Source organism: Dermacentor silvarum, chromosome 1 (genome assembly GCF_013339745.2).
Source record: "Dermacentor silvarum isolate Dsil-2018 chromosome 1, BIME_Dsil_1.4, whole genome shotgun sequence".
In the NCBI taxonomy this organism is placed as follows: domain Eukaryota; kingdom Metazoa; phylum Arthropoda; class Arachnida; order Ixodida; family Ixodidae; genus Dermacentor; species Dermacentor silvarum.
In genome coordinates, this window is record NC_051154.1 from 409151998 (window position 1) to 409179106 (window position 27109).

The following is a 27109-nucleotide window of genomic DNA, read 5'->3' on the forward strand; positions in this document are numbered from 1 at the left end:
AGTCCTTGGACTTCGGCGTAGTGTGGCGTCGAACGGCGATTGTATTGCCGGTTGCGCATGTCCAGTGCTTTCTCGATCGTCGTAGCCTCCGAGAGAAAGTCTGGGACTGTTGTTGGTGGATTCCGTACCAGTCCGGCGAATAGCTCCCGCTTAACTCCCCGCATGAGCAAGCGAACTTTCTTGTCTTCGGGCATAGCTGGATCGGCGTGCCGGAACAATCGAGTCATTTCTTCAGTGTACATACCGATGCCCTCTTTCGGGAGCTGTACACGGTTTTCCAGCAAGGCTGCAGCTCTTTCTTTACGGACGACGCTCGAGAAGGTGTCCAGGAAGGCGGCTCGGAAGAGGTCCCAGGTTGTTAGTGAACGTTCCCTATTCTCGAACCAGGTTCTGGCGCCATCTTCAAGAGAGAAGTAAACGTGGCGCAGCTTTTCGTCGCAGTCCCACTTGTTGAACGTAGCGACCCGGTCGTATGCCTCCAGCCAGCTTTCGGTGTCTTCACATGGCGAACCGCGGAACGTCGGCGGCTCCCTGGGTTGTTGCATCACGACCGCAGATGTTGGCACAGGGGCTGTCATGGTAGCTGCTGCCGAGGTCATGACTTTTGTCCTCTTGGTCTTCTCAGGTAGGGGTTCGTACTTCGGTGGCAGGTTCAGTAGCCTGCGACTAGCTCGCCGGTCGGGGTAGGCGTCGACGTCTTCTAAACGGTGTGGGCTTGGCTCACGGCTGGACGGGGGGGTCCGGTACAAGGACATAAAAGCACCTCCACCAGATGTCACGTAGTAGTGACGATGAAGCAAACAGTCGTAAAACTGGGAATGACGAAACTGATTCTTTATTGGGCGAACCTGTGCCCACAAAAGCAAGTTACACTTGAAGCACAACGATAGCGGCGAACACAGTCGGCGATCGTCGAAATCTGATCAGCGGCGAAACGCGTCGGCTTTTATACCTGAGTCATCGAAGGTTCCAGATTAATCCCTGATGCCCGCGTGTCTTCCAGAAAGTTCTAGACAATTCGCGTCGCTCATACAATCAGATTACATGGGCGTCGGTGACAACAGACGACGGATAGAAGCATTGATAACGTCCGAGAAGCTTCCAATGCAGGCGCGTCCTGCGCCGAGCGATAACGTTTAACATTTGTCAGCCAATGTTGAAAGCAGCCACCGGTGAAAGATAAACATGTGTACGTGTCAATATCCCTAGTTACTTTAAGATCGAAGGTTTGGCCAGTGATTATTCGCGAAACACAATACGGCGCATTGATTGGTCTACATTAGAAACCAGCATGGAAGAAGCTTGTCGCAAAGGTCTCCGTTCTGGCCTTTAACTAGCGATTAAGGAAGCAACGACAAATGCAATGCGCACGCTGTCATGCTCCCCAATGTTCTCAGAACCGATCTTCATTCGGAGCGACTCCTTGCGATTCGTCGGCGTGCGGAGCGAAGATACCGACGCAAAAAGTCCATTCGTGATCAAAGAATAGCCAGACGCATGCAAAAGAAGATCCACCGCCGAATGGACAAACTGGAGTGTCAACGGTGCACGAAATTTTGTGAATACCTAGACCCCCTAAAATCTTTCTCATATATGGAGAACCGTGCGAAGCCTAAGTACATTTTCCGAACAACGCGTGCCATTCAAAGCCCTGGGGCTTTTACAACGTCGAGAGGACATCGAGGTATCGGAAGATTTCTGCGGGAAGATTGCCGGCCAATCAACGCCCACAGGCTCCCTTAGTACGGATAGCAGCATTTTGCATTCATGGGACTCAAGCATGAACCTGCATTTCGTCACCGAGGAGCTCGATGCGGCTCTTGCTTTCTGTGATCGGCCGTCGTTGCCTGGACCAGATGGCATACCGTACCGCATCTTGTGCCACCTGGGTGAGCGAGCACGACATGCGTTGCTGGTTATATTCAACGAATCCTGGCCGGATGGAAAAGTTCCTCAAGAATGGAAGACAAGCCGTCTGGTTCTACTCCTCAAATCTCGCAAGTCACCACTATAGCTCACGCCATACCACCCAATCGTGCAGGTGAGTTGTGTAGGAAAGTTGATGGAACGCATGATCCTTGGCAGATTGGAGTGGTACCTGGAATTCGACAAAGTTTATCCAAACACTATGACCGCTTTTCGACGTCTCCGCTGCCACATTTATAATGTCATCGATCTGGTTACTTACGTTGAACATCAAAAGAGATGTAAACGGTTATCTCTCGCTATGTTTCTGGGCATAAAAGCAGCTTATGACAATGTTGCTCATGACGCCATACTTGATTCCCTTGAATTGGTTGGCCTTGGTGACCGAGTGTGCCGGTGGACCCGCAACTACTTACACATGAGGTCCTTTTTTTTTACGCAGACCGAGCTTTCAACACTATACACACACCATGGTGTTTTCCCCAAGGTGGCATCTTGAGCCCCACACTATTCAACCTTGTTCTTTTGGTCTCGTTGAACGCGTACCAAGTGCTATCCAGATATGAATGTACGCCGATGGCCTCTGCGTGTGAACGTCCGGTGTAACATCTCCTCAGGTGCGCGTGAGCCTTCAAAAAGCGGCGACTTCAATATTGGCATATCTTAGCAATCAAGACCTCCAGATTTCACCTGAGAAATTTGCACTGGTTGCGTTTACGCGGAAGCCAATGACGTCCTACACCATATCTATCAATGGGCATTATCTCTGGTACGCCAGGACGCACAGATTCGTTGGGGTGACCGTTGATCCAGACTTCAGCTGGAGTCCTCATGTGACGTACCTGAAGAAACGTCTAACGGCCATTTCGCACCTTTTCTAATTTCTTGGAGGGAAAACATGGGGTGCGTCAGTACACGCGATGTTACAACTCTACAGGGCGCTGTTTCTCGGGTATCTGAGGCACAGATTACCTGTACTGAGGAAGACCTGCAGAAGTAAGATCCGCACAATCGAGAGTTCTCAGGCGCAGGCACTTAGGACCGCGCTGCACATCGACAGCGCAAATAATGCAATAGCTCAAGATTACCCAGTCACAACTTACATGACATTGAAAGTACTCGGAGCTAACAAGAGGTACATTGACCACGTCCATTTCTACCACCTCGCCGCACTGTCAGAAGACCGGCCCAGTACCTCCTTTTTCCTGGAGATATCGGCTTACCGTGACTGCCTCCCTAGAGATTATACGCCTGCCGAGAGATTGCTATCACCACCTTGGTGTTTGGCTTGCCCACAGGAGGAGGAGAGAAAGAGAAGGCAGGGATGTTAACCAGAAATGCGTCTGGTTGGCTACCCTACTCTGGGGGACGGGAAAGAGGGAATAGAAAGATGAGATAGAGAGACGAGGGGGGGGGGGGAGGAAGGACACGATGAGCTGGCGCACGCACGTGGAGGGCCTGAGCAATTCAAAGGCGTTCACATAGTTCGACTATCGGTACCATGGATTGGAACGAATACAGGATTCTCGTCGCCAGCTCTCAAGCAGTTATCTCTACTTATGCTGCACGAGGCGTACAAGTACCATCTACACATTTACACTGATGGCTCGACAACTGTGGACGGATCTGCAGGAGCTGTGATCGTCCCCGCCAAAAGCCGTGACCATTCAGTTTAAAACCTCTCATCGGACAACGTCGACTGCTGCGGAGCTTGCTGCACTTCACAGCGCAGTTCGCATGATTCAGGAAGATGTACCACGAAGATATTTGCCGATCGACGACAGCCCTGCATTGTCTGCTATCCGCTCTGTGTCATGGACCACAAGACGAACTTGTGCTGGAAAAATGGCATCTATATCACGAACTAGCAGAAAAACGACATGACATCACTCTTCAGTGGCTGCCAGGCCACTGCGGCATTATGGGCAACGAACATGCCGATGAAGCTGCTAGGAGTGCTCACGAAAATACCGTGAAGAAACCCGTTATCAAGAACCGATACAGCAACAGAGCTTCGCATACTCGCGCGTGATGCCACACGATTCATGTGGAACACGCCATGTTTCCGGCATACTCTACTGCACCGCCTGAACCCATCCCTCTGACTACGCATTCCATCTGGACTTTCGCGAATCGAGACAACTGCTCTCTGCCGACTGCGGCTTGGACTATCTTTTACGAATGCTTTTGCTTGCCGCATTGGAATGGCTGACAGTGCTGCCTGTGATAGTTGCGGCATAGAGGAAACAATCGAACATATTCTGTGTCATTGTCCCCACTACAGCTCTCAGAGACAGTCGCTCGTGACGAAGTTGGCACGCATCGACAACTGGCCGCTTTCTGAGCAGACGATCTTGGAGTGCCGGATGACGCGGTCTTCACACCAGAAGGCGACGAAGGCGCGACTGAAGTTCCTCCGGTCAAGCGACCTGTTTGAGCGACTGTGACACTGCTGCATTCCTTTGTGTGTATGTGTTTTCATCTCCCTTACTTTCTATGTATGTGCTTCCTCTGTGCAGGGTATCAAACTGGATGTCAATTTTCCAGGTAGCCCCCCTGCCTTTCGCATCTAATTTATCTCTCTCTCTGTCTCTTTCGCCTTAAGCAGGTCATGTATGCAACTTGTCACCCATGCGGAGAAAAGTTTATCACAGCAGCACTTCAACGATTCACGTAGGCTATTCTTTAAAGTTGCTTGCGTTGTAGTGCACGTTAAAGAACCCCAGGTGGTCAAAATTAATCCGGAGCCCTCCACTACGGCGTGCCTCATAATCAGAATTGGTTTTGGCACGTAAACCCCCAGAAAGAAGAAGAATACTTTAAAGTGTCCTTTAGAATCTGAAATAAATTAGGAAATTCAGCCTTGACATCAGGGACGTATATTCGGTCGTCGTTGCATGACATGCACTGCTAAAGTGCCGTGGATGGTAGACAGTACACGTGCAGTGACTCAAACACAGTTGTTCTCTCCTCCCCTTGATTCGTCAGGATTTTTTCTCCTTCTCCGGGGACAGAGTTGTAGCGAAAACTGGCGTGTGCTTTGGGCGCAATGCCTCACTGGAGGGACAGAGTTCTCGTTCTCAAGGCCCGACCCGCCAGAAAAAGACGTTTCTGCATGCTTGTGTGGGCAATAAACCGCGTTACAATATATTGGTACATTTATTTATGACATCCATACCTGCTGCTTCTCCTAGCGGGGATGATAGATTTATGTGGAAAATGAACGCAAAGTGAGATATCTTGTCTCAACGCTTCTTTTGCGCACCAGTGGACGCTTTCTGGAGTGCACGACAGATTCTTCAACGCGCTAATGGCCGTTTTGTTGCTCCCGTCGACCGCGCTATCTTGTCGCACTGCAAGACCGCCGCCAACAGCTGACCTTGAAAGCCTCACTTTGGCCCGTCCATGCAGACTACGATTGGAAAAGCGCCCCCGCTCCCGTTCACTTGAAGCGAAAGTGAAGCGCCGACGCTATGTTGTGACTGGTTGTTTAACGACAGTTTTGTTTCTGGTTTCTTGCACGGAGTACGACATGCCGGAGGGCCGGCTCCCGCGCTCGTCAATGCGTTTATTTTGAAATCCTCAGCGCGCGCCACCCTCCTCAGCTGCTCTCCCTCTGCGCATCAGTCCCCGGCTGGAGAACACTCGCGCCATATCTGAGGGGACGGAGCGCTCACAAGCCGGGACGTTTCTGAAAAATGCCAGCACTAACTGCCCCGTTAGTTTCAGCTGTGACAGAGAAAGCATCAACACTTCATTTAAAACCGCGAATTAAGAAAAAACACACGACGAAGTGTGGAAGTTGCCTTATTTCGCCGCTTACCCCTTCCGGGTATGGGCGAACGCGAAACCGTCGCACGTGGAAGCTGCGTGGATTCCCAGCGTCTGCTCCGAGACACCAAGAGCGATGCCAAGCTATACTTGGTGCGCTAACGCATGTGCAGAAACCCTGTCCCATTAGCTTTCCCGTAACTGCCACAGAAAGTTGTGTGCGAGTATAATGCCGATTCAAACAGCCATGTGCCGACGAAATTGTACAATCAACAGACATCTTGAGAAGCGCTTCTTACGCGGGGAGCCACGTAGAGACAAGCAAAAAGCTTCGTCTCAATGGCTGAATTCAAACAGGCGCGATGCATTGATCCGTTGTTTTATCGGTGCTGAAAACTTGCTCCCGTTTGGTACCACATTGACTCGAGCTGCTGTCGCGCTACACATTTGTCGCGGTATTGACAGTGTGCTGTAGCGTTTCAGTCGCGGTTTGTATATTCAATTAGTGCCTGTCAGTTTTTCCGCGTTTCACTTTTAGCGTGGACAGGCAATAGGGTCGAGACAGTGAAGGCTTGATGTGAATATTTTACGCGCATTCAATTGCAACTAGATTTAAGTATGGCCAGACTGCGGCTCAAATACACCCAAGTTAATTTAGCAGTTGTGCTGCGTGAGCATTTATCCAGACTGATCATGGCAAGCGGGTGCCTGAGCGCCTTCTACGGGAGTTGACTAGAAATGCTTGTGGACACTGATAAACGACAAGCGACGTGAAAAGCAAACCACCGGAGCGGGAGCTGAAGCAGTGACTCAGCACTGCTGAATCGCGACCAGCGACTCAGCGCTGAAATAAACACGCCAAGTCTAGTCGCTGTCGCATAGTAACGCGGAGTGTCGCCATCTGTACAACAAATGGCGAAGCCGCCCCTCACCGCATCAAGAAAGAGCGCTCGTATCAGATGAGTCGGATGAGTCTTCTGTATATCTTGCCCAGTTATTTTTCCATGCGTGCGCGTGGGGGTGGGCGGGTGGGTGGGGGGGAGGGTACGGGCGTGCGAGAAAATTTTGGCGTCTGTAGAAGGAAGATGAGTCACTGTGGTCTTTATCACTAATGTCGAGAATATTGAATATGGTAATTTCTGCGATAACCTGTAAAAATCATTATCGGCATAGAGTAGACATGGTCACGCCCTCACGAGGGCTTCGAGTCAAATCCCTTGTTTTTTTCTCAAATAAATATTCATATAAGTTGTAGGCCTGGTTTGCAAGAAAGCTGCATCAAGCCGCCAAGGAGCCAACTACAGGTCACAGAGCACAAAGAATGACGAGTACTATGGCGACCAAGCATCAGTAATATTAAACATGTGGCTATGGGGTAGTGCTGCTGAGCTCGAGTCGCGCTTCCGACTGCATTTCGATGGATGATAAATGCAAAACAATTAGTTGATCACTCTTTCGGAGGAACTGGTCATAACACGAAAGTGAAACGTGTATTCTAAGACGCAAGGGATGCTTCGCTGCACATTCACAAATACAAGCCCACAAATGCGCAACGTCCTTTATTAATTACAGTTGTGCCTGAATGATCTATCCATAGAGTTAATATAACCAACTTTCGAGGAAACGCTCTCCATAGTGGTAATGAATGGAGATCGGTAACCACAAGAGCGCGGCCATGCATGCGCAGAGTGGCAACATGGACGAGACGACGAGATGTGATTCCGACGAGACGCGCAATCAACGCAATCCCGAGTCTTCCTCAGTGTGAATGAATACTCGCGCCCTTATCTCTGACTCTTTTCACTGTCGCCCATAGAGAAAGAAATTCAACAAGAGGGGACACTCGGCAAAAACTGGCAACAGGAAACACGTCACCATACGTCACGCTATACTTTTGACACCGAACGTTAGCTGCCGCGAGCATCGAAAAAAAAAAGAAAGTGAACTTAAGTTAACAGGCATTGATTTATTTTTTAAATTCTTTGCCGCGAAAACAAACGTTTTGCGTATAAATGAACTTAAGCTTTGCGACTTATTTTCCTAGCCTTACCTAGCCACAGGTCAATGACGCGCCCAGACATAGAGAAAGGAATTCAACAAGAGGGGACACTCCCATACGGCCCAGCGGCCGAATTGACTGCAGTGTGCCAAGCGGTCGGTGTCGATCACTTACATCACTTCCGGTTTCGGTTTTGGGCGCGCGTATTTTGAACGTAAGCTAGCACGCCGGCTGCGCCCCCCCCCCCCTCATTTTTTTTGCTCTTCGTGCAGAATCGGTTTATTATTTAGTAAAAATGATTGCGAACGATCTCGTAAAGTCCCATCGAATCTGTGCCACGTGCAATTTCACAAAGTAGACGCAAGACCTTTTGTGCGACGAGGAAATATTTATTTTGCTCTATATAAAAGCTCGTTCCGCGCTTTTTGTGCGTTCATCCAACGTTGTGACACCAGCAGGTAAGGCAGTAGTTCCTGTATGAAGCTCCACCGGACGGCACCAGCTGAAAAAAAGTAAATTACAAGCATGTTACAGTTTCAAGCACGTAACAGCATGTTACAAGCACGAGTCATTTTGGTATTTAGACATAGGAATACTGCGAGGCGAAACGTGCGAAAGCGGTGAATGGGCGGCATTACAAACAAAAGCAATTCGCTTTTACATACATGGCGTAGAAAATACCCGACTCATCCCAAACATATGAGAACATCTGATTTCCAAGCGTTCCCCCATTTCCGGGCATTATTTCCTGCACTTTGGCAGCACAAATACACGAGCGACTTCGCGTTTCCAAAACTTGGCCTCGGGCGACGCGACGGTACGCTACATACATAGAGACGGACGCAACAGGCACTCAATGCCTTTTTTCAGTCCTTTAGAAGACGTAATTTTCGAATCACAAGTTTCTGATATGTTCGTCGTTCGCGCGTTCTGCCGGCGCCAGCAGCACACCCCATGTTATCACTCTTGGCAATCGCCCATCGCGTTTTCAACAGGTGTGAGTACCGAAAGAAGGTATATATTGTTGCGGAGCCACAAAAAACGTCACAGACTTCTCCGTATAAGATTCATTACACGCCAAACTAACTTTATCACCACGGCCGAGCTGCTTATCGCTAACTGCGTCACAGCGCGCTGTGCGGCCAGCGTGCCTCAAAAGTACACCAGAAAGTAACGAAATTACTTTTTCAGTAATGTCTGGCGTCAGAGAAAGCGGCACAAATTTCTCCTAGCAAGATGCACTAGACTACACATGCACCACGGCTGAGTTCTCGCTAACTGCGACACGGCGCCCTGTGCGGCCAGTGTGGCTCAAAAACCGAAATAAGTTACAATAGTCCCATAGGAAGCGTCGGAAACATGTCTCAGCACGATTCATTAACTCAAATTAACTGCGCCAGGATGGCCGAGCTGTTTTTCGCTAACTGCGTCTTAAGTCTCGGTCCCGTGCCATAAGCCTAATTGCGTCTTAGACTGTGAAACAAGATTTCTCACCTTGCCGTAGTCTAATAGTGCAGTGGTGTCTTGTCCCAGTGCAGAAGGAACGCAAGAATACGCCGAGAACCCAATAAACCAGGTTACAGTTAAAAAAGAAAAAAAAAAGAAGAAGGAGACAGACGGGTCGCCGCGCGCGAGCGCTCAAACGCGCGCGCAGCCATCCTCGCTGGCTTCGGGGGAGTGTCTGGCAGCTGACGCATGTATCTGGCGCGTCATTGACCTGTGGCTAGGTAAGGCAAGGAAAATAAATCACAAAGCTTAAGTTCATTTATACGCAAAATGTTTTTGTTTTCCAGGAAAGTAATTAAAAAAATAAATCAATGCCTGTTAACTTAAGTTCACTTTCTTTTTTTTCGATGCTCGCGGCAGCTAACGTACGGTGTCAAAAGTATAGCGTGACGTATGGTGACGTGTTTCCTGTTGCCAGTTTTTGCCGAGTGTCCCCTCTTGTTGAATTTCTTTCTCTATGCGCCAGATACATGCGTCATCCGCCAGACACTTCCCCGAAGCCAGCGAGTGCGGCCGCGCGCGCGTTTGAGCGCTCGCACGCGGCAACCCGTCTGTCCCCTTTTTTTGTAAAGTAGCCTGGTTTCGTGGGCTCCCGGCGTATGCTTACGTTCCTTTTGCACTGGGACAAGACACCACTGCACTATTGGATTACGGCAAGGTGAAAAATTTGGTTTCACAGTCTACGACGCATTTAGGCTTACGGCACGGGACCGAGACTTAAGACGCAGTTAGCGAAAAACAGCTCGGCCGTTCTGGCGCAGTTAATTTGAGTTAATGAATCGCGCTGGGACATGTTTCCGAAGCTTCCTAGGGGATTATTGTAACTTATTTCGGTTCTGTTGAGGCACACTGGCCGCGCAGCGTGCTGTGACGCAGTTAGCGAGAACCAACTCGGTCGTAGTGCGCAGTGTAGTGCATCTTACTAGAAGTTTGTGCCGCTTTCTCTGACGCCAGACATTATTGAAGAGTAATTTCGTTACTTTCTGGGGTACTTTTGAGGCACGCTGGCCGCACAGCGCACTGTGACGCAGTTAGCGATAAGCAGCTCGGCCGTGGTGATAAAGTTAGTTTGGCGTGTAATGAATCTTATAGAGGGTCAAGTTTGGGACGTTTTTTGTGGCCCCGCAACAACATATACCTTCTTTCGGTACTCACGCCTGTTGAAAACGTGATGGGCGATTGCCAAGAGTGATAACATGGGAGTGTGCTGCTGGCGCCGGCAGAACGCGCGAAAGATAACGCCGAGGAACATATCACACTTGTAATTCGAAAATTCCGTCTTCTAAAGGACTGAAAACAGGCTTTGCACCCACGCATTTGTCTTGAGTGCCTGTTGCGTCCGTCTCTGTGTATGTCACGTACCGTCGCATAACCTGAGGCCAAATTTTGAAAACGCGAAGTTGCCCGTGTATTTGTGGTGCCAAAGTGCAGGAAATAATGCCCGGAAAGGGGGGAATGCTTGGAAATCAAATGTTTTCATATATGTTTGGGATGAGTCGGGTATTTTCTACGCCATGTATGTAAAAGCGAATTGCTTTTGTTTGTAATGCCGCCCATTCACCGCTTTCACACGTTTCGCCTCTACAAGCAGTATTCCTATATCTAAATACCAAACTGACTCATGCTTGTAACATGCTGTTACGTGCTTGCAAATGTAATATGCTTGTAATTAACTTTTTTTTTTCAGCTGGTGCCGTCCGGTGGAGCTTCGTACAGGAACTACTGCCTTACCTGCTGGTGTCACAACGTTGGATGAACGCACAAAAAGCGCGGAACGAGCTTTTATATAGAGCAAAATAAATATTTCCTCATTGCACAAAAGGTCTTGCGTCTACTTTGTGAAATTGCACGTGGCACAGATTCGATGGGACTTTACGAGATCGTTCGCAATCATTTTTACGAAATAATAAACCGATTCTGCACGCAGAGCAAAAAAATAAAAGGAGGAGGAGGGGGGGGGGGGTCGCAGCCGGCGTGCTAGCTTGCGTTCAAAATACGCGCGCCCAAAACCGAAACCGGAAGTGATGTAAGTGATCGACACCGACCGCTTGGCACGCTGCAGTCAATTCGGCTGCTGGGCCCTATGGGAGTGTCCCCTCTTGTTGAATTCCTTTCTCTATGCTGTCGCCCTTGGACGACGACTAACTTTTCGCTGCGCGTTAACCAAGCAGGACGGCGTAGACCGCGCGCGCAGGAGCAACGAAGGAAACAACTTCGTTCTTTGGGATTCGTTTCGAGACTGGTTTATTGCGCAGTAAACGAGTGGCGCAAAGGAAAGTGAAAAAAGAAATGTAAGTGAAAACAACACAGCAAACAGGCACCAGAAGCGCCGTGGAGAGGTTGCAGCGGACAATGTCGGCGACACGGGGGCGCGGTGGTGTTCCCTTGCTCGGACGGTTTCGTTCGGTGGGCGTTCCCCTCGGCTCTCCCTGCGACTGCGTGGCAACCTCTCTTCTGCTTATTTTCTTAAGCGGAAAAAATCAGCGCATACACCCAGGACAACCACAAAGAAGAGACGAGACAAGCACTGTCGCTGACTAACTGCTTTATTGAAGCGAAGCTTTATATGTGTAGGCGAAATCGCCTGTGTACAGAAAACTATCATCACCACCATTGGCTCGAGCGTCGTCGTCCTCTTCTTCCGCAGCTGGTTCACTGGCGCCCCTCGGGTTGCACTCGTGCTCGGCACGCGCTCGTGCCCCTGCTCCCGCGTTCGTCGTTGTCGTCTTGTTCCACAGCTGGCTGCGTTGCCGCTCATCATTCCAGCGTAGAATTTCGCTTCTCTTCTGCCGTCGTGATGGAGAGGCCGCGTTTGCGGGGCTATCGAGCCATTTCTTAAGAGGGTATGAGCCATTCATTGTCTTACGTGACGGACAGGTTTAATTTTTGAAGCAATTTAATTCCGAAGAATCGCAAGCAGCAATGGGGGGCGGGCGAATGCTGCTAACCACGCCGCCGAGCAAACTCGAGACATCAAACGCAAGCCACAACGGTGGACTGTGGGCATACCGTCAGTGACGTCGTTCTCTCCTCGCAGCTGAACGCGTGTGTAACCTCATAATCGAGAAGCACTTTAATGAACCCTCGGGATTAACCCAGTGATTAACACCGGGGCCGCACGTTTCACTTTCGCTGGGTAACCATCTTCACGAAGTGGAAGGGCCGACGAATTTTTTCTTTAGTGGTACGCTTCCAAGGCCAGCCGCACGTGTTTATTCTTGCTTCTGCCGAGAATCGACGTATCATCACACCATGGTGCACAATTGCGGCAAGCAGTAACATGGGACACAAGAAGTACACTCTAAGAAGTATTCCGGGGAAAACGGGAGTAACTGCACAGTTAGTCCAAAAAACGGCACTTTCGTCCCTCAAGGGAGTAACTGCAGGAGTGTGCGTGGCGTGTGCAAATTTTGGAGAGTAAGTGTACGATCCCTGGTCCGAAAGAGAGCAACGGCGAGGACGAACTGCAACAGTTACTCCCCATGCACTTTGCTGTTTTCGTCCGTCTCGTGGAGTGGTGCGGCGAACGCGGTATTGTCTATATATCATGAATAGTTGGAAGCTCGTGTACTGTCTATCTGAACTAGATGTAAAGCAGCACTTTGCATCTTCGTGAGAAAATTGCCTGAAATTTAAAAGGTGGAATCTGAAGAGCCGTGCACTTCGTCTGCGTGCACACCATAAGTGAACGATACGCATTAAGCGCGCAAGTCATAAATGGATTGCCAGATTTTCTTGGCCAGTAGTACCTAAGGAGTTCCTTTCGTTGCAAGGAGATTATAAACTTAACTGAAGCGATGTGTAGCTCAAAAGGGGCACGCTAAGCGATAGAGAAATTGTCCTCTGTCGTCTTGCGTGCCCCGTTCGCGCTCGCTATATACACAAAGATCACGTAATGTCTCAGTTTAAATCACCGTAAGAATAATCGAGCAGCTTTCTTTATGTAGTCGCTTAGATTTGTAAGTATGCGCAACGTTAGACTCTCCCGGCATAGCATACACCAAATGCCGAGTCTCTTCTGTTATTGCCGCACCTGCGTTAAGCTGGTTAACCTCGACTCGGTAACCTGACTTGTCAACCGAGTTGCCATGGTGAAGTTACAGGTTTTGTACGCAGAAAAATACAGAGGTGCACTAGTGCGTGTGCGAGCGCAGCGTTTTCTAGAAGAACAGCCATGCAGTAGGTCCCTAGGTGATGAGCGCCGACATGCGCTGTCTAAACAAATCCTAGAAATATACTATGGTGGAATAGTTGTTAATGAGCCGACCCTCATAACTCAAGCGTTTTTTGAACATTACCAAAAATTATTTCGAAGCCATAAGCCATTGGATACATGTGTGTCTGCCACCAAATTTGTATCCCTGCTGCCTCAGTTAAATCAGGACGATTATGATTATACAAACGATGACATTGATATTAATGAGATAACTGCATGCATAGATTCATTAGCGAAAGGCAAGACGCCTGGCCCGGATGGCCTTACTGCCGAATTTTATCAGTGTTTTCGTTCCCTCTTGTCCCCATTATTACTTCAGGTGTACCGTGAAGCCTTGGAGGTAGGTTACCTACCTGCCACAATGTATGAAGGGCACACTGTACTCATAGCCAAAAGTAATGATGAAACTAAATTGCAAAAAGTGGACGGATACCGACCTATTTCCTTATGCAATGTGGATTATAAAATTTTTGCAAAAGTATTAGCTAACCGTTTACAAGTCGTGATAAGATCTGTGGTAGGTGATCATCAAACCTGTGGCATCAGAGGTCGGTCCATTCAGACCAACATTCATGTTGCGAGATCTGTGCTTGAGTGTGTAGCCGAGGGGATTGGACAGGTAGCAATGGTACAGCTAGATCTGGCTAAGGCGTTCGATAGGGTGAATCACTCGTTCCTGTTTGGTGTACTGGAGCATATAAATATCGGATCCCAGCTCCTTAAAGGTGTCAAAATATGTTATGCTAATGGCTCAACGAGGTTGATAGTGAATGGTTCTCTCTCCGATCCGATTAGGCTTTTATCATCAGTAAGACAAGGATGCCCTTTGTCACCGCTTCTCTTTTGCCTGTATTTGGAGCCACTTTGTATGAGCATCCTGCAAGCAGAAAATTTCCAAGGGTTTAAACTGCCGTCGAGTGAGATTCGGGTTCTTGCATATGCAGACGACGTGGCCTTCTTTTGTACTGATAAAAAGAGTGTAAAGACTGCTCTCGCAATTACAGAAGAATTTTGTGCGGCTTCTGGTGCCAGCATTAACTTTGAAAAAAGTTCAGGTTTTTGGTTTGGACTATGGGCCACAATGCCATCACATTACGCAGGCATTCAATGGAAAAATGATCTGTGCTATTTAGGTGTACCTCTCTCACAGTATAGAAATAGCAACAGTCATTGGTCGGGGGAAGTAGGGAAAATACAAAGTAAAGTGAATTCATGGCGAGGGCGGAATTTGTCAATGTTCAGTCGTGCTGAAGTGTGCAACGTGTTTTTAGTTTCCCGTCTCATGTATGTGCTGCAAGTACTGCACTGCTCAAGACTTCGTATTCAGGCACTGCATCGCGTATTTGCAACATTTATTTGGAGCTCGAGTTGCAAATCCATGCGGCGCGATAATCTGTTCATCCCTCTTGAACGAGGTGGTTTAGGATTAGTCCATCTCTTCGTCAGGCAAATTGTTTCTCGTCTGTTTTTCTTTCGAGACAGTGATCATCCCTTTTTGCGTGAAATGTTACAGCTCCGATTAGCTCATTATCTTCCTGATATAGTAGTGTCATCAGATGCCAAAGATGTCACACAGGCTCCTTGGGGCTTTCTCAAGGAGGTTGTGGATTCATTCCTTTTCTTGAAAGTTAGATTCAGCCTGGAGTACATTTTCACTGCGAGTCGAAAAGAAATTTCTGCTGCACTGGTGTATTCGATTTTCCCAGATCCTTTGTATCGTGCACCTTATTTAAATCAGCCTTATCAGGATGTACTTAGGCGGGTCCGTAAAATGTGTATACCTCCTGGAGCTAAAACATTTTTCTTTAAACTGCATACGGAAACACTTCCTGTTAAAACCTGGTTGAAGGCGAGGGGCTGCTTCGTGCCATGGTCCACGAACTGTCGACTGTGTCCACGTGCTGAAACTATAGATCACTGTTTTATAGACTGTACAGATGCTATATTTTTCTGGGACATTCTCCAACGGACGCTTAAAAAGGACATTGACATCACTCCATACGCAATTAGATTCCTACCGTTTAAGATTAGTGGCGGTCCTCCCTATGACATGTTCGTAGTACTGGGTTTGTATAGCCTATGGAGAGCTAGAATGTGTGATCGCCATGCCGAAAGGCCGCGATCTACAAGATCATTCTTTCAAGAAAGTGCAGCTTATATAAGAAGTGTGTACGCCGTGCAGGAACCTCCGCCTGACTGGATGCACTTGTTGGACGCATGTGTGTGTTTGCCCGAGTTTTAAGTGTGTAGCTATGTCCGCACTGTAATATACCTTCCACTTTATTTTCCATGCTTTAAAGAAAAAAAAAAGAGTTGCAATGGTGAAGTGGTTAGGGTACCCGACTTGTAAGCGAGAGGACGTGAGTTCGATTCCTACTTGCCGGCGCGTTTTTTTTTTTTCGCCCAGTATTTTTTTTTATTAGCGAATAAATGGTTAATTTAATTAATTCCATCTTCGAGGAGCACCGGAAAGAATAACCGTTACTCCCTTGAGGAGCATCGGAAAAGAGCAACTGTTAGTCCTCCGCATGGGGAGTAACAGTTCATCCCCTCTCACTTACCCCCTAAAGGGAGGAATGGTTGTGGCAGATCAGTTCCTCCCCTAAAGGAGTAACCTCAATACCCCATTTCCTCCTTTTCTTCTTAGAGTGTACACCTTTGTCTACATTACTTACTTTTCGCGCATGTTCCGTGAGTCGCTCATTAATACAACGCCCTGTCTGCCTGCTGTCTTTCCACAAGAGAGAGGGAATGCATAAACCACACCGATGGTGCATGTAATGCAGGTCATGCAAGTATTTCCTTGCCTGATTTGGCATTCACGCCTGTTGTCACTGCAAGCGCGGGAGCAAAGCTTCTTCAACTCAGATAACACCAGAAGCTTGCTAGCAACTCTCTTGAGTTGATGAGTGACCTTGTGAGGATAAGGCCCCACCACAGGCCTGAGCGTTTCACGTTGGGCCACCGCCCTCTTCATGTTTTTTTATTTTTTTTCTAAATCAGCGCCTCAGCAACGGCTGTCAGGAGCGACATAGGGAAACCTGCTGCCAAAAGTCGGCGCACCTGATTGTCAAAGCTTTCCTGCATCTTATGCGCACACGCTGTTTTGAGAGACGATTCCATACATAAGGACCCAATTCCTCTTTTCACGAACTTCGAATCAGCAGACTTAAACGACATGAGTTCCAAGCCCGTGCAGCCATGCTTAAGGCCAAGTACGCCTACCACCCGGCCGTCGCCTACGTGGATGCGGCCCGATATGCCTCGCCCGGGGACGCCTTCGCAGTCGTCTCCGTCTTGCCATCCTCGCCGCCCTCGGGGCCGACAATCACGGCCGCCACCGTTCGAACACCCTACGTCGTCGAGGCTGAGGAGGTGGCCATCGCTTTAGCCGCCACCTCGACCGACGCCAGCGTCATACTGTCCGACTCCAAGCACGCCATCTCCAATTTCGCCCAAGGTCTCGTCTCGCCTACCACCTTACGGCTCTTTCGTCCACTCCTACTAGAAGACGAACCGCGTCACACAGAACTGGTCTGGGTCCCCGCCCACTCGGGCCACCCCGGCAACGAGTCGGCTCACCAACACGCTCGAGGATTCGTCGACCGAGCGGTGGGCCCCTCCGCGTCGGACGCCTCGGCACCGGAGCCCCTGGTCACCTACCACGACATTGCCCAACACTATCGCCTCGAACGGTACGCCTACCCACCCCCACATGGCAGTCTTCCCAAGCGGTCCGAGATCGCCTGGCGTCGCCTCCAGACCCGCACCTTTCCGTGCCCCCTAGTGTATTCGCACATCCACCCTGGTGTCATCGATCCACGCTGATGCCTGTGCGGCGACGTTGCCTCATTAAACCACATCCTCTGGGGCTGCCCGGAAGGTCCCCCGCCCGCCGACCTCGTCTCGCCACTCCCCACCAACGAACAATGGGAGGCCCTTGTCACCAGCACCAACCGAGACATCCAGACACGGGTCCTGGCACGAGCTAAACACGCCATCATGAAACACAGCCTGGCTGACTACGTAGCTTAGCCTCCCTTACCCCTTCTAATAATAATATTAACACTCACTCCTTTTTTTGCACGTGCTCGGTAAGCCCAGCACACATGTCGTTCTCCGACCTCCAGCCTTAAGTCCGCAAACTGTAAAACATTATTATTGGGTAGCTTGTGGGTAAAAACAAGGCCTTGTTCGAGCTGCTTAGTATCATTTAAAACCTTATTAACCGTGTCCCGATAGGAGTCAAACGCTGAAAAGACTAAAAAATCATCGACGTACCTGAAAAGTTAAAAAAGTTTCCCCGCATTAAAAACGTGGTCTAAACATCTGCTTATACTAGCTAAAAAAATGTCTCAGAGAACTGGAGCAAAACAGGACCCAATACAAATTACATTCCGCTGTATACAAACGGCTGGTCAATAAAAACAATAAGATGTAACGTCAAGGTAAATCAGCGCCTTTAATAGATCCCCTACTGACAGTGTGACATCATTCTGGAACGGTATCGTACCGTTTGCCTCAATGCATGATTTCACAGAAGTGAAAACGCGCGTCTGAGCTGACATTTGTCTGTATTGTTCTCTATACATTTAGCCAGTGACGTCAGTTCCAATTTTTAGCTAAATTCTATAAATTTCGTTTTTACTCTGAACTCGAGTTTCTCAACAGGTACACAGTGTTTTTTTTACACCGCCTGGAGCGCTTTTTCATTAAAACCGCCCTTTTCAACCGCTGCAAACCCTCCTTCCTTTTACGCCTGCAAAACTTGTTGACATTGAAAAAAAGACAACACACGCGAAACACTGGCATATCCTCTAGGCGGGAAGTCCTTTTGGGTGTAGACTTTCCCAAACATTCCACGCCTTCAAGTAGGCAACGTTAGCGGACTTCTTGCTTCGCCTTAGAGGCCACATATCTATGCATTGCAACCAATTCGTGAACGGGGACGCAGGAAGGAACACAATACTTCGGGCCTTTCTCTAGCGAGCGGTTGACATTTTCAGGTAGGCTGACGTTTCTAAGTACCTTGACGCTTCTTCTTTCTGCAGGTCTTGTCTTGCCCTCTGTCCGGCACAAATCTTTTAAAATACAACTCCACCTAGTCTCCGTGAGCTGAGCAGCCAGGCGAATAAAAGTGTGGTACTTTCTACGAGCAAGCCATTCCGGATTAACAGAATGCCAAACAGCCCAAAGCCAGTATTGCGAAAGACAGATTTGCCGCCAAAGCTCGAAGCGCAGCAGTTTAGAGAGTCTCTTGACGTGAGCCCACAAAGGAGACACGCGATCGAAAGAAGTACTCACAACCGCTAAGGCAACGCCTTTGCGCAAGCAGAACGCGTGCAGTGTTATGTAGCGTGGCTCAGAAATGCGAGCAGCAGTGCGAGCCGGCGGACTCATCGCGACACCCCGCGGTGCCTGCGGTATCAATGCTACCTAGCCGACTGCAGCTACCAATAGCAGCCGCATATGGGAATCCGCTTTATTACAAAATAAAGCGTCCAGAAGAGAGTAAGGAGCAGGCTTCCGTTGAAAAGAGAGCGTTTGAGCGAAAGGTGATCTCGCGCTCGGCTAGCGAGCTCCACGCGTCGCGCGCGACTGCAAAACATGGCTGAGATGTTCACAGCAGCGTATGCTATCCGCGGACCATGCTTTTTCACCAAGCCCGAGGGGTAGTTCAGGACTCCTTTGAGACTTTGAGACACAACACGATGTACTCGTACAGTCGCACATCCGATAGCTACAACATCAGTGTAAAGAAGCGGCAAACGGTAGAACTGGCAAGCGTCATTCAGAACCTAAGTGAAATGCTTTTACCCCGCCATGCTGCACTGCGGACAAACCGAACCAAAACACGGGCAGGCCGTGATAAACATCGTGGCTTACGCGTGCAAACATGATAGAGTGCAACGAACACCGAGATGACACAGGAAATTTTCCGCCGAACAGAGGCGATCCGTTCCAGCCGTCGTTCCCGTTCATGAAGCCTCACTTTGCAGGTATGTGAGCAGCCCACTACGTATCAATTTTTCTGCTAGATACCTCGAAGATTTGGCCACCACACGCATGCAATGGGTGCTGCTTATTTTGCTCCAAAAGCATGAGTCAAACTGATTAACGCAAGCAACGACGCAGGAAACTACGGCGGACGGATGGTTCCTTTCCCGAATAGCAAAGCCGCCACCAGTGGCGTGTCTGCCGACGGGCACCAGGCCTCGGAAACTCCACTGGTTTTTTGTCCACGCGAATTGCAGCGCCATCCATGAGATGAATGCGAAACCAAAATCGCTTTTCCTTTTTTGTTTGTTTTCTTGTCAACCCTCTCTCAACTTTCTCGTTACTCTCTCACCTTTCACTATCGGCGGCGCGCTCGCGCGGCCTGGGCTCGTCGTCGGCCGTGCTGATAACGGCCAAAACGGCAGAATTTTTTTTTTTTTTGGCATTATGCGGTCATTTTTGCGGTTTTCGCCTTCCGCGATAGCAGTGTGCTCCGTGTGGTACCCTACCGTTGCACGTTTGTCGGCTTTTCCCCGCAATATCTCCCAGCTATGGCTGTTCGTGTGTGGTTCAGTGGTGTGCGAACACATCAAGATGAAGTGAGCCATGTGACGTGAAATTCTACCGCATCCCCAGAGACAACAGGTGAGCACTGTGCAGTTTACTTCCCGGTTTTTATTTGTGATAGTAATTGTGCGCAGTCGTACATGGCTGTCCGGTGGTGAGGCAGCAGCTAGCTGATTTGAAAACAGCACAAAGGTGCAGTAAATCCTAATGTCCACAAGCAGCGAACATAATTAAAGCTCCTTATAAATATATTGTCGCGAAGAACGTCTGCCGCGGCCGACCTTGAGGAATCACGAAACGGGTTTGAACGAGTGTGTGCACGTGCATAGCGCGGGCGCTCCACGCGCGGCTGTATCGGGGGGGAAATGTTCATTAGGGATGGTCAAATTTGTTGTTCACGGTCTATTGTCGCGACCATGTCTGCGTGGTCCCCGAAACTCTGTCCCCTATTGGAGCACAACGGCTTGCCCGATTGGCGAATAGCGGCTTGCGTCTCCCACGGGTCCGCGGGCCCCGTGAATGCTGTAGAAACACATTTAAGGAAGGGGTTTTGGGTCATTTTTGAGAGAGCAAGGACACAGCAGCCCACGTCGCCACTTCACCACGGGAGACCAGGCCGGTCAGGCAGGCCGTCGACGATCGGTATGACATCGTTTCATGTATAATATGTGTGTACAGTTTTAATGAACCAAGTTAATGCCAAGTTAAATAAATCTAGTTCCTTCAAATGTTACTCCGCGTTGTCGTCGTACCTGCCGATCTGCACCTGCCGCTGCCAGAGCTCATCCCCCTTCATCGTCGTCTCCCGGGTGAGCGGATGCGTCCGAAAACTAACTGCTGCGTCACTTCGCTACAATAGTACCACCTGTGCGTATCGCAAGGAACACGTGTGTAGGTGTGCGCTTTGCACTTATTTCTAGCTAATGGGTCGCCATCGTTTAAAACTGCGTTTCTGAGAATTAAGATTGACATATACCAACTAGTACTCTGCCGCGACGCGAAACGAGCTCAGTTTTGTATGTTCCAACTGCGATGTTATATTTTATGATCTTCACTGTTCTTCAGGATGGAAGCGTTTTTAACCTACGCTGGAAGGATGGACCGAATGGTTTTGCCCAGAGACAAGGTCAACAACCGCAGAATATGCTCGGCGCACTTCACGGAGGTGGTTTATGGACCGAGCGAGAAGCAGGCCGTGAGAAGCTAGTCTGCGCATTGGCCATTAGACCAATTACAATAAATGTTTTGTTTACAAGTGCGTACATGAAACGCCATCTGCGTTTTGTTGCATTCTATAGTGTGTGGCACTGTCTGCTCCAATTCTGGTTTTCGCAAACGAACACAATAAAGTGAGTCCAAAGAACTGTTGTGTTGTAAGTGGAATTATTTTGAATACAATTTGGGCGCATGGGCTTGCTTCATTGCAATAATGAACGCGACTGCGTGCGTGAAAACGCAAATAGAATCCACTGCGCACAAGCACGCAGCACGAATGGCACGGCTGGACAGGAGAGGAGCCCGGAGCACGCGCTTCGGTCCGGCTGTGCGGTGCGTCTGAGAACGCCCGCGACAAAAAAAAAAGAGAGAGAGAGAGCGCCGCGGACAGCTAAACAAAAAAAAAAGCGCATTGCGCGAGGCATGGGAGAGGGATAGTAAAGTCAAGAGGAAAAGGGGAAACGAGCAGAACGACGTTATCATAAAAAAAGGAAGAAAAAAAGTGCTGTAGCGAAAGGGGGGAGGGTAAAAAAATCGCGCCGCTTTTCTTATTATTACTTTTTTTCGCCCCCGTAGTACCGTCATCTATCCGCTAGGGCCTAACTGAAGTGCGCCTTCGCGCTAGCGTCGACTGAGCGTCTGCTATAGGAATACCAATGGGAGGTATAGGAAGATTCACTTCCCTGGCGGGCACTACGCGTTTACTCTGCCTCAGAATCTCTGTGGAAGCTACAGGCGCCTCGGTCAAGGGAGGCGAACACGTCAAAATATATCCGCCCGGACGGCGACAGGTAGCATTTGTCAGCTTCCGACGCCTTCACCGACGCCTCCATATAGCGTCCGGCCTCCCCAGGGTCCGCAGAGTTTTTCGTTGCGCAATATTGTGCAAATACGTCCTTATGCTGATGACTGCGTTATTTATCGTCAAATAACTAAACCAGATAATTCCTTCTTCCTTCAACAAGGAAGGATACCTGGTACACGAAGCTTCCATAGAAGCCCATACGTTCAAAACATGGCGGTTCATCGGCGGTTTATGGGGCTTAACGATATCTGTATGAGGCTCGAACACTTCCGGCGGAAGAAAAAATAATGTGACGTCATATGCCTTAAAAACAAAAGTGACGTCATTTTGTTCTCATAGGCGCGAAACTGGTTTTCGGAGGTCTGCCATTAGAGCTGTATATTCAAATGCCCCGCCATTCGACTTGATGGGCGTTCCGAGCTTTCATCGCGGAAAGCGACGCAGGAAAGGTCAGCGTTACGGGTGTCGAAATCGTATCCCTGCACAGAACATACTTTCTTTGGAGGCCGACGAACGCTTTGGGCGTAGAGTGCTCGTCTTTTCGTTGGATGCCAAGCCCGTCGGCCAGCGCTGTTGTACGAAAACCACTAAATTTAAGAATTATCTGGCTGTCGCAACTTACTGCTTTTGACTGAATGGCTTAAGAAACAATAAAACTACCCGCGTCACCAAATTTAGACAAACGTCAGCAAGCAAAACAACACAAATGTGAGGGGGGCGTATTGTAACCGATGAACTTTACGATCGCGCCTTTCTGCATACTTCAGGAGCTGCATTGCATTGTAAGTGATAGCGGCTTCAACGCCCGCCGCTATCGGTGGGCGCTAAAAAGAGGCATTTATTGATAATGATCAAGTAAAACAGAATTGTCTCTTCTTTTCGCGCCATGCGTACATAAAATTGATTAGGAACTTTATTTTCATTGAATGAATCTAACTGTGTCTCTATTTATTTATAAAACGCTTTTTTTCCTTCCTAATGTTTGTTACCTCCAAACATAGTCGCGCTTCAATCTCTGCTCCCATAACCACCCTTGCTGATGTCGGTGACAATTTGTTCTGAACCGCTTTTCGCCCGACACTTCGCGACCTATGTGAATCGACTTTGACTTCAACTTGACCTTAACACTTTTTCTTCGTGTTGTAATCAATGGTTAATGAACCTAAACACCAACAAATGCAAAACGATAAAATTTACTCGCTGTAGTGCTGTTTCTACGCCCTCTTGCAAAATTAACAACTCTATTCTGTTCTCTGTCACGTCCTCAAAATATTTAGGCGTTCACAGTACTAACAATCTGTCATGGCAAACTCGCATCCAATACGTGACTACTTCTGCTAATCGAACACTTGGTTTCATACGTCACAATTTTTCTTGCGCGCCCTCTTCCCTCAAACCTATATAAAACGTTTGTAAAATCAAACAAGAGCATGCTTCATAAATGTTGAATCCCTCTACAACACAGCTAACATACTCACTTGAAGCCACTCTAGAAGCGATCTGCGCGTTTCATTGTATGCAATAATTCCCGCAGTGGCAGTATATCCGCCATCAAAACTAGCCTCCACCTGCCACACCTAGCATCAAGAAAGAAACTCGCCCAGTTATCACTCTTTTATGAAATTACTATACAAAAGCAGAATTAAAAAACGCCTGTTTATATCACTGCCTTATATATTACCGCGAATCGACCACAACGTCTAGATACAAGTATGAATTTGTCGTACAAACCTTTTCTTCAATTCATTCCTGCCCAAGACAGCACCGAATGGAAGCAGCTCGCCGCTTGTGTCGCCAGCAATCCGCATCATTTATCTTTTCAGACTGCTGTATCAAACATTGCATAACATATATAGGGTATCCCGATTATCATGCACAAAGATTTTAAATTATGCAAATGTTTTCTGTTCTTTTTTCAATTATTACCCCGCTTAGCCCGAAGGCGCTACAGCAGTGTTGAAAAAAAAACACATCTTAATTGACACAGCACACTTGCTGACTTGACAGGCGATTCCATTCGCTAATGCAACGAACAAAAAATGAATTAGCGTAAATATTATTTCTGGTGCGATATTCTAAAATCTTAAGACAATGATCAGTACCTAATGAGGCCTGTGTAAGTATTTTTCCTTTCGAATGCTGGTTTTATCATAAAATATGTGATAGAGGAGTTTCAGTCGTAATTTTCGTCGTCGAGAGGCACAAGCATATTCGAGCATGGGTCGAGCGTATGTGAGATAAGCAGTTGATTTCAAACAAGGCGGCGCGTGTCTCAGATTTCCGCTGTGTAAAGTTTAGAGTCTTGGCAGCCTTAGCAACTACTACATCAACGTGTGCATTTCATGAACAATCAGCTGAGAATGTCACACTCAAGTATTTATACTGGGATTTTTGCTTCATTATATTATTTCCGATGACAAATTCAGAACATATGCTGTTTTTTTGCGTGTGAATGTAACATGAACGCACTTCATATTTAAGTTCATTCTCTATCTTGTGCACCATTCAAGAACACATAATAAGTCATTTTGTAACAGCGCAACGTCACCTTCATTTCTAATTTTCCTATGTGAAACACAGTCATCAGCAAACAACCCTATACTAGAAGTAATTCCTGAGCAAATGTCATTTATATATATTAGGAATAATAGTGGCCCCCAAACGGAGCCCTGTGGGACACCCGATGTGATATCTAGGAAACTGGACTTCTTGCCATTTAACACTACGCACTGTCGGCGGAACGATAGATAATGTCCGATCCAAACTAGAACTGCATGGTCAATATTTAAAGCCACTAGTTTGCCTAAAAGCAAAGGGTGTGAAACAGTATCAAATGCCTTTTGAAAGTCCAAGAAAAGGCAATCGATTTGTCCGCCAGTGTCCATATCATATACAAGGTCATTATAAGATTCAATTAGTTGTGTTGTGCAAGATAAACCCTTAAGCAACCCATGTTGTTGAGGAGCCAGTAATTTGTTTGTTGTTAAATGTGTCATTATTTCGTTATATAAAATGTGTTCTAATAATTTACATGGTATGGATGTAATTGAAATGGGCCTATAGTTATTTACATCTTTTGTAGACTCACCTTTATGAATGGGGACGACATGTGCAACTTTCCAGTCATCCGGGAGGACACGAGAAGATAAAGACTTGGTGTAGATTACGTAGAGATGCGTAGATTACGTAGTTTCTATTGCCACGTAGCTCGACAGAACCAAGGTAATGTTGTTTGCTGTCGCTTGGAGATACACAGATTGTTTTTCGCATTCCGCCTAATTACATAATTATTAGTCGTAATTATTTAATGAGCTTCTCAAATATTATAATTAGACGAAAAGTGTCAATGAGAAAATTGTAGAGTAACATGAAAAACTCCCGATACAGCTTTCTGTTGCTCAATACGTGCTACATAAAAGTGTTTTTCCGAGGGTGAATGAAGCCCGCGAATACACACAAAAGTACCGCGCGACTGGACGCTCCCGGCACTTTGCGTGTATTCGCAGGCTTCTTGTTGAATAGGAATTTTATTCTGGGGTTTTACGTGACAAACCACGATTTGATTATCAGGCAAATTATTATGAGGATTATTTATTTGTACGTACACTTTTTTTGAAGCTCTCAGTCAAAATTTGGCGATGCCTGCCGTATGCATTGCAACCCAATTTTATTACAGACGAATAAAATTGGGTTAGAGTGCATACGGCAAGCATTGCCAAATCGTGACTCGGAGCTTACCACTGTCATTAAAAAGAAAAGTGTACAATCATTGCTTTCTACGGGTGCATATGGGGCAGAAACTTGGAGGTTAACAAAGACGCCCGAGAACAAGTTAAGGACCGCACAAAGAGCGATGGAACGAAAAATGCTAGGCCGAACGTTAAGAGAGGGGAAGAGAGCGGTGTTGATCAGAGAGCAAACGGGGATAGCCGACATTCTAGTTGACAATAAGAGAAAGAAATGGAGCTTGGCAGGCCATCTAATGCGTAGGATGGATGACCGGTGCACCATTAGATGATGGAGGCCAAAGGCGTAGGCCATCAGAAACAGGACACAAGCAGAACAACACACGTTTGGTGCGAACTTTGAACAAGTTTTTATTGCTAGATCACATAAATACCACTCTCTCGCCTACAATAGACACGTGCTCCGAGCAACCTTATAGCACATCTCGCTGGATAATGGGAAGTGATAAAAAAAGGATAGAAATAAAATAATAATCACGCCACACGCATACATTCCACCTCTTTTTCTGAGAATGAAATGGCTGGTTGGCTGATACAAGACCGACCGAAGGTGGGGATGTGATATGCCTCAATAATGAGTCTGGTCATCTCGTTTATATAGCTTTTTCCTAGAATCGCCGTATTTTCAAAGATGGGCCGGCAGGGGCAATTCTTGCAGTGCTGTGCAAGAAAACCATCGGCTTGCTCTTTGTTCACATTGCGACTATGCTCACGTAGCCTATCATTAAGGCATCGCCCAGTCTGGCCGATTTAGCAGGCTCCGCAGGATGTAGGTATCTGGTATACGACACCGCTTATACATTCTACGGGCTTGTTCCGGGGATTATTTTCGCTAGTCGTCTTCTTTGTACCTCCTGGTGTGGTCTTCCTACATAGACTGCTTAATTTTTTCGGCGCTGAAAACGCAACTGGAATGTTATTGCGTTGCGCTATTTTCTTGAGGTGATGCGACAATTCATGGATGTAGGGTATGATAGCTACCCTATTCTTCACTATGTTGGGGCACACTGGAGAGGGTACTTTCAATTGAATCTGCCTCAGCAATCCCTCAGCTACCGATACGATGATGTGGTTAGGGTACCCAGAGTCGCGAAGGCGTCTCACTTGCTGTGCGAATCTAACATTGATTAGATGTTGGCATGATTAGAGCATTAGTTAAGCACATCTTTACGATCCCTCTCTTGACAAGCTTAGAGTGCGACAAACGAAACGAGAGCAAAGGTTTGTTGGCGCGAGTATGATAAAGCCTGCATGTTTGACGGTCATTTACAACAATCTTTAGGTCTAGAAACCGTATGGCACCGTCACTAGGTAACTCAAAGGTAATCTCGAGCGGGGCAAGACACTCTCGTACAACAACA

The 27109-nt window shown here is 47.9% G+C and overlaps 1 protein-coding gene across 1 annotated transcript; it reads left to right on the forward strand.

Annotated features, from left to right (window-relative positions):
• The first annotated feature begins 14492 nt into the window (after window positions 1-14492).
• Window positions 14493-15671, forward strand: LOC119454863 (uncharacterized). Its single transcript, XM_037716532.2, has one exon. It carries the CDS (start codon window positions 14500-14502, stop codon window positions 15658-15660), a length of 1161 nt encoding a protein of 386 aa, XP_037572460.1. The 5' UTR covers window positions 14493-14499; the 3' UTR covers window positions 15661-15671.
• Window positions 15672-27109: the final 11438 nt, after the last annotated feature.

What these genes read in the sequence shown, in the direction of transcription:
- LOC119454863 (XM_037716532.2), top strand. Translation starts at nt 14,500, where the DNA reads ATGCCATCACATTACGCAGGCATTCAATGGAAAAATGATCTGTGCTAT.